An 8287-nucleotide genomic window follows, 5' to 3' on the forward strand; every position below is an offset into this window, starting at 1 on the left:
CACACACACACACACACACACACACACACATATATATATAATCAAAACTAATAGCAACAGGGACCAGCAGATGGCATAATGTTTAAGTCGCTGGACTCCCACGTAGTTGACCGCAATTCAATTCCTGGACCTGGCAGCTTGGAACTCATGCCAGGTGTGTGTGTGCGCGTGCCCCAAATCCTGAGAGAATAGAGAAGAGACGTCAGCATGGGCACTCCCAGAGGGTGATTTCTTGCTTTCTGTCTCTCTCTCTCTCTTCAGTGAGCACACCTGCCCTATAGCAAAAATCTCTCTCTAAAAACAAAACAAAACTAACAGTGACAACCAAAAAAACACATTGAATTTAAATATAGAGATTATATGCAATGTAGTTTACAAACATGTTTGTTTCTTTTTTTAAAATTAGGGTAGAGTGCCCTCTACCCTACCTGGACATTAGAAATCTCAATTAATGGAAAAAAAAAAAAAAAAACATTAAAAGAAACTATGATAGGGAACCAGCAGTTAGCATAATGGCTATGTCGCTGGACTCCCACGTAGTCGACCGCGGTTTGCGTCCTGGACCCGGTGGCTTAAAACTCACACCGGGAGCGTGTGCGTGTGTGCCCAAGATCCCGAGAGGAGAATGGAGGAGAAGGGATTGTGCCGTGACCATCCCCCCTGGGGGGTGATTTCTCGCTTTCTGTCTCTATGTCTCTGTCTGTCTGGCGAGCGCACATGCCCTGCAGTGAAAATCTCTTAAAAAAAAAAAAAGCAACTATGATAGTATTTACAAACACATGTTTATTTAAGTGCAGAAATAGGTCTAGTGTTTAATATATGTAAAACAATCAAAATTAATAGTAATTATCACACAACATAACAATAAAATAAGAAATAGTCTTAACTAAACAAATATTTTTTTGCTGACCTGTAAAGCTTTACATAAAGCTGCATTTGTAAATCGTCCTGGTGTAAAAAGATTCTGCAAATATACCTCCTGTTAGAACATTAAAACAAAAGTTAATATTCTGAAAATAATAAAGTTTGGAAGGATTTAAAGGAAGAATGCAACACATTAACCCCAAAGTTTGATTTACTAATACATGAATGGGGACATTCTGCCCTCCCCCAGTACATCTGGGCAACAAGAAGCACGAATGTGGTTATATATCTTCACGTTGAAACTGAAGACTGTCATATCTTTGATCCAACTAGGAGAACTACACTGAAAATGGTGCACTCGTAGAGTGCTTCGCTGGGTTCCACTGGAAAACATGGCTTGTCAAAGGCCCATCTTAGAAAGAAGAGGAGAATCTAGCTTATTGGTGATATACACTGGAAAGAGAACAATTAAGCTGGTTCCTACATCATCTATAGAAGTACTCATTTTACGGCTAGCATAATATAAAAGGAACCAATAGTAGATGTTTTATGTAAACAAAACAAAATGTAGTAATTATGCTCTCACAAGTGAGGAAATGTAGAAAGAATAAAATGGAGTCTCACATTTCTTAATTACATTAAACCCTATCTCATACACCAGATTTGCCAACGAGCAGCAAATCTGACTCAAGTTTCCTTCTACTGAGGTTCTGATGGATGACAAAAAAATGACCAAAATAAAGGCAAAAAAACCACAAGGATTTTAATAATCGACATTTGGGGACAAGCAGAAGGCATAGTGGTTACATTGCTTGACTCCCACAGGGCTAACCTTGGTTCAAGTCTGGGACATGGTGGCTTAAAAATCATGCTGGGCGTGTGTGCGTGTGAGAATGGAGGAAGGATTGCGACCTGGCCATCCACCCTGAGGGGTGATTTTTCGCTTTTTGTCTCTATCTCTGTCTTTCCAGTGAGCATATACACCCTATAACAAAACTCTCTCTCAAAAAAAGATAGGAAAAAAATCAGTATTTGATCTGGCTTTCAGACAAAAGCCAAGTACCAGTAGTTGTTAACCGGAGCAGTTAACTACCACCAATAAAATCTTCAAATTCGCATATTTAAAGTGAGTTTCCCGCTCCTTCAAAATCATTATTTAAACCCAGATCCCATGAATGTTTAGTTGCATCTCAATATAAGGCATCAACTGAAAGCTTTTTCTCCAATTTACCCCAAGAGTGTCTGAAAAATGGGGAGATTGACCTCTCTTACATCACCTTTTTAATTTTTTCATAGACTATACTTCTACTGGAATTTATCTTCCTGATTTATGCACATATACCAACTTGACTCCTCCTCCAAATCCAATCTCCTCATTTTACTGACAAATCTCTTGTCTTTCTTTGGAAAATTATTCTTCTCATATTCATATCTGACTAACTTCACCAGTCCCTGTAATAGCAAGGCCTAGGCTGGACAGTCTATTTCTGATCAGTGACTGTTCAGGAATTAGCCCAATACTTAAGCTAGGCTAGAGAATGCCAATTAAAGGACTTGGAACGAGATGCTGCTCCCTTTCCTTTGGCGATGCCAAGTTCACAGAAGGCAAGCTGGGGGGGGGGGGGGGGGGGGGGGGGACATACAAGGACAAAAACAGAATAGAGAGAAAGAAAAGACCAAGTCCTGAAGGCATTATTCCATTATTCAATGACTGAGGGCAGGAAACTCTGAACTTCCTTCAAATCAATTCTTATAGCTCTAGGTGGATTCCGTCACATGCAGCTCAAGGAGTCCCAACCAATACAACCAGTTCCTCTTAAGAAAATGATCAGGGTAAATAATCCCCTTATGTAATACTTTTAGCATTGCTTACTCTGGGGTCTTGATCATCTCTGATGACGATTTCTTCGTCTGGCAAAGGCTGCATAAAAACTGGATTCCACTGACCTGCAACATTACTATAGAGAAAAAAAAAAGCCTGTAGTTTACAATAAAAAACAACTATGAATAAAAATGGAACATATGCTATTGGCAGTATGTGGGCAAGTCTGAGGGCCCCATCAATGAACTCCTACAACTGCTTGATCAATTCTATTAACATTTCCAGGGAACAGCAGATGGTGAAGACTCCCACGTAGTTGACTGTGGTTTGAGTCTTAGACCTGGTAGCTTATAACTCACCTGGTGGCAAGTGTGCCCATCCCTCCTGGGGGGTGATTTCTCACTTTCTGTCTCTATCTCTCTCTGCCTCTCCTGTGAGTGCACGCATCCTATAGCAAAAATCTTTTTTTATTTTTGGAGAGGCTTTTGCTATAGGGCGTGTGCACTCACCAGAAAGACAGAGAAAAAGAGACAGCAAGAAATCACACCCCAGGAGGAATGGCCACAATGCAATCCTGTCTCCTCCATTCTCCTCTTGGGATCCTGGGCACGCACACATATGCACTGGACATGAGTGTAAGCCACTGGGTCCAGGAATCAAACTGTGGTCAACAACACAGGAGTCCAGCGACATAGCTATTACACCAACTGCTGGTCCCAGCAAAAAAATCTCCTTAAAATTAAAAAAAAAAAAAAAAGAGAGAGAGAACATTTACCAAAATCCCAAAACAAACAAAATCCACTTATTTTCAGAATGGTTTTATATAAATGTTCTTGCTTTTTTTTTTTTAGGTTTTTGCCATAGGGTACATGATTCACTTCAGACAAACAGAGGAAAACGAGAAATGACCTCCCCCCAGGGGTCATCACCAGGGTGGATTGCCATGCCACCATCCCTTTTCCTCCATCCTCCTCTTAGGATTCTGGGCATGCATGTACACATGGCTAGGATGATTTTCAAGCCACTGGGTCCTGGACTAGAACTGTGTTCGGCCATGTGGGAGTGCAGCACCTTAACTATCATTACCACCTGCTGGCTTCAGCGTTCTTACCAAGTGCTTTTTTATTTTTTTAAAGAATTATTTATTTAACTTTTAATTCGACCAGAGAGAGAAGGAAAGGGAGAAAGCAAGCCACTAGGTCTGGGACTTGAACCACGGTCAGCCATATGGGAGTTCAATACCTCAACCACCACTTTACCTGCTGGCCCCTTATCAAGTTTTTCTTTTGGAGAGGTTTTTGCTATAGGGTGCGTGCGCTTGCCAGACAGAGAGAGAGAAAGAGAGAGAGAGAGAGAAAACGAGAAATCACTCCCCCAGGAGAGATGGCCACACCGCAATCCCTTCTTTTCCATTCTCCTCTGGGGATCTTGGGCATGCATGCACATGCGCCCAGCCTGCGTTTAAGCCACTGGGTCTAGGACTCAAACCGCAGTCGACTACATGGAAGTCAGTGACATAGCCATTACGCTAACTGCTGGTCCTGCCCCCTTAGCAAGTTTTAACAGGCACCTTTCTGAAATTAAAACTTTCAATGCAAATCTACAAATAGCTGACTTCTAATATTTATATATGCCAGATGCTATACTTGGTGCAATTCTTATTACTCAAATGTGCCTTATAATAACCTTTTTTTAAAAAAAAAAAATTTTTATTCATTTATTTTAATTTGACCAGAGAGATACAGAGAGAGAGAGAGAGAGAGAGTAGGAAAGTTAGAAAGCCAGGACTTGAGGTCCAGGACTCGAACTGTGGTTGGCCATGTGGGAGTGTCCAGCATCTTAACCACCACGCCACCTGCTGGTCCCCGTAATAACCTTTTAAGAGTCTACTACTATAATTTCACAGATGTGGAAAGTGAGGCTTAGGGTATAGCTAATGAGTAAGCTGCACAACCAGATTCCAACCAGCCTCTAACTCTGGTGCCTGTGCTCTCGGACAACTTTGCTCAAGCGTACTTTTATATTTTTGAAGCTTGAGGTCAATCTAAGACAAACATTCTTAGACTTCTATCCTAGAATTTCGGATTCTGAGGAACCAAGAGGGTTAGATTAGTTCAGCAATCTTCACGCTGTGTTGCAGGGATTCATCTACAGGTGTTAAAGGGTTATATGAGTGCTTGCTTCAAAACTGGTTTTCGGGACCAGCGTGAACGTAATGGCTATGTCACTGGACTCCCATGTAGTCGACTATGGTTCGGGTCCCAGACCCGGAGGCTTAAACTCACGCCGGGCGCATGTGCGTGCATGCCCAAGATCCCAAGAGGAGAATGGAGAAGGGACTGCGATGTGGCCATCTCCCGAGGGGGTGATTTCTCACTTTCTGTCTCTCTATCTCTGTCTTTCTGGCGAGCGCACACACCCAATAGCAAAAACCTCTCCAAAAAAAGGAAAAAACAAACTGGTTTGCAAATATCCTTTTTTTTTTTTTTTTTGAGAGTTTTTTGCTATAGTGAACATTCGCTCCCCAGAAGGACAGAGAAACAGAAAGCGAAAAATCAACCCCTCCCCCCAGGGGGAATGGTCATGCTGCAATCCCTTCTCCTTTCAGGATCTTGGGCATGCACACACACATGCCTGGCGTGAGTTTAAGCCATTAGGTCTGGGACTCAAACTGTGGTCGACTACACAGGAGTCCAGTGACATAGTGATTACACCAACTACTGGTCCCTCAAATATATTTGTAATTATTATAAAGTTTTAAACTTGGGACCAGCAGGTAGCATGGTGTTTGAGGCACTGGACTCCCACATGGCTGATGGCAGTTTGAATCCCAGACTTGGTGGTGTGCTTTTTCATTTTCTCTCTCTCTCTTATGCATGTGCCCTGTAGCAAATTAAAAAGGAAACTAAAATAAATAATGATACGGTCAGGAAGGAAGCATAGTGGTTTAGGTAGTGGACTCCCACATGCCCATTCAAGTCCCAGACTTGGCAGCTTGCTTTTTCACTCTCCCTTTCTTTCTGTCTCTTTGACAAAATTGGAAGAATAATGATAATAAATAAAACTAAAAATAAAAAATAAATCTAAAAAAAGAAATTAAATATTTTTCTAAAAAGTTTAAAATATGCAAACTAAAAAGATTCAATATCATCTAATATTAGAATAATACATTAAATTGTCTTATAATAGATGTTCTTGTGATACTGGGCTCACCCAAATGGGAAGATCTCAGGTTTGCACTCTAGGGTCTCCCTATGCTCATAGTCTAGGGCTGGATGGAACTGGGGATGGATTGTGGTATGTGAACTCTATCAGGGATGCCTGTCTCACTTTTTCTTTCTCTAGTGAAAGTAACAAACATTTAGAGCTGGCCCTGTTTCCTAGTGGCAAGGGAAGCTGTGAACCACATGACTATCCACAGTTCAAATCCCAGTTCCAGCTGTTTGAAAAACGCTGGGCCCACGTGCACACATGCCCCAAATTCTTACAGAATGAAGAAACGAAAGAGAAGGGATTGTGATGTGACCACGTCCTATTAAGGAGGTGTACTCTGTCTCTCTGTAGTGAGTGCATGCATTGTCTGGCAATTAAAAAACATGCTGGAAAAAAAAACCCAAAAAAACAAAAAAAACATGCTGGCACATGTGCCTGCATGCCCAGAATCCTGACAGGAAGGAGAAATGGAGGAATACAGGTTGCAATGCAACCATGTCCTTCCAGCAGTGCTTTCTCTCTCTTTCTCTAGCAAGCACGTAAGACTTAATAAGCATTAAAAAAAGTGTAGCCAGGCGCATGTGTATGCATGCCCAAGATCCCAAGAGGAGAATGGAGGAGAAGGGATTGTGGCGTGGGAATCCCACTGGGGGGGTCATTTCTCACTTTCTGCCTCTCTGTCTTTCTGGTGAGCACACAAGCCCTATAGCAAAAACCTCTCCAAAAACGTGTTTGAGAGACATACTATCTCTCCCAAGAAATATGGTATTTTCTGTATCTTAGTACAGCCTTAAAAATCCTCGTTTTGTCATAAAACCAAAAGGTAAAAATAACTAAAAATGGTAAGAAAGCACTTTGGAAAACAGTAATAGCAAAACCAGCTGGGAATTCTTCAAAGAAAGATCCTTGACTTGATTCTATATAAAAGGCTTTCTTCTAAGCATGAAACTGCATGGAGTGAGGTAGGATGACAAAGTTGAGTGAGTCGTACTGTTCGAAGTTGATGTATTTCACAACTGTTTGGTTCTCAGCATCATGCCACAAGGCCCAGATATCCGTGGAGGTTAAGGCAAAGTCAATCAGTGTCTCCTGGAAGGAAATGTGATAAAAAGGTAAGCCAAGAAAGAAAGGCAATAACTTAGGGTGACTTAAAATTGCGTGGATAGAAGAGGAAAATGCATAAAAACAAAAAATGGTACCACATGAATGTGGCAAAACTCAAACGAAATTCCATTTTCGTACATCACAAAATAGTCCATTTTAAGACTATAATCCCATTACGACACAGTGGACCTAGCCCACACTTCTTTTGGTACTTGTGTCATGTGCAAAGGCCGATTCAACCTACCTGAGAAGTGAACAGTGAGGAAATATGATCTAGACTGTAGCGGTTACTCTCAGTGCTCACCAACTGGAAAATGCAGAACTGTTAAAACAGAAGTTGATAATTTATTACTTGAAATAATCAATCTGTTACTCTTCTTACCAAGGGTTATTAGCATTCAAAAACCATTTCTTAAAAATGTGGTAATATATATATAGCATAGGACCAGCAGGTGGCAAGGAGGTTAAGGCACTAGATTCCATATGGCCATTCTCCGCGGTTTGAGTTCTAGACTGGCAGCCTGAAAAATCATGCCAGGTACATGCATGCATGGCCAAAATCCCAAGAGGAGAATGGAGAAGGGATTGCAGTTTGGCCATTCCCCCTGCGGGGTGATTTCTCACAACTCCACCCTCCCCCACCTCTGTCTCTCTGGTGAGTGTGTGCATCTTATGGCGCTTGCTTTCTATATATACGCACGTGCACACACAGAGCAAAAGTCTATTATCTTAACCACTTTCAGGTGGATAGTTCAATAGTGTAAGTATATTTACATCACTGTACAATTTCCAGAATTCTTTTCAACTTGCAAAACTGAAACGTTATACATATTAAACAGTAACTCCCATTCCCTTGACCCCCAGCCCCTGGCAACCATTGTATTTATGAATTTGACTACTCGAGGCACTTCATTTAAATGGAGTCACACAGTATTTGTCTGTGACTGGCTTATTCTAAGCGTTATGTCTTCAAGGTTTACCCAGTTTGTACCATGCGTCAGTTTTTTCTTAAAGCTAAATAATATTCGACTGTATACACAAACTACATTTTATTTATCCATTGACCTGCTGACAGATACTAGGGTTCGTCGATCATTTGGTATTGTGAATAATGAATGCTGTTATGAATATGTTGTACAAGTCTTTTTTGTTTTTTTGGAGAGGTTTTTGCTATAGGGCGTGTGTGCTCGCCAGATAGACAGAGACAGAGAGATAGAAAGTGAGAAATCACCCCCCAGGGGGTATGGCCACACCACAATCCCTTTTCCTCCATTCTCCTCTTGG

General features: G+C 41.4%; 1 protein-coding gene across 1 annotated transcript in view; it reads right to left on the reverse strand.

The window, feature by feature from the left end:
* The window catches only part of NUP160 (nucleoporin 160), a gene marked incomplete at its 5' end in the record, with an annotated part of 92848 nt that overhangs the window by 52872 nt on the left and 31689 nt on the right, over positions 1 to 8287 (reverse strand). Inside the window, 4 exon segments of the mRNA XM_027775432.1 lie at positions 911 to 979; positions 2738 to 2822; positions 6891 to 6988; positions 7248 to 7325. Coding sequence (XP_027631233.1) covers positions 911 to 979; positions 2738 to 2822; positions 6891 to 6988; positions 7248 to 7325 — 330 coding nt within the window.

The sequence above is a fragment of the Tupaia chinensis genome, unplaced genomic scaffold (assembly GCF_000334495.1).
Source record: "Tupaia chinensis unplaced genomic scaffold, TupChi_1.0 Scaffold000561_1, whole genome shotgun sequence".
NCBI lineage: Eukaryota > Metazoa > Chordata > Mammalia > Scandentia > Tupaiidae > Tupaia > Tupaia belangeri.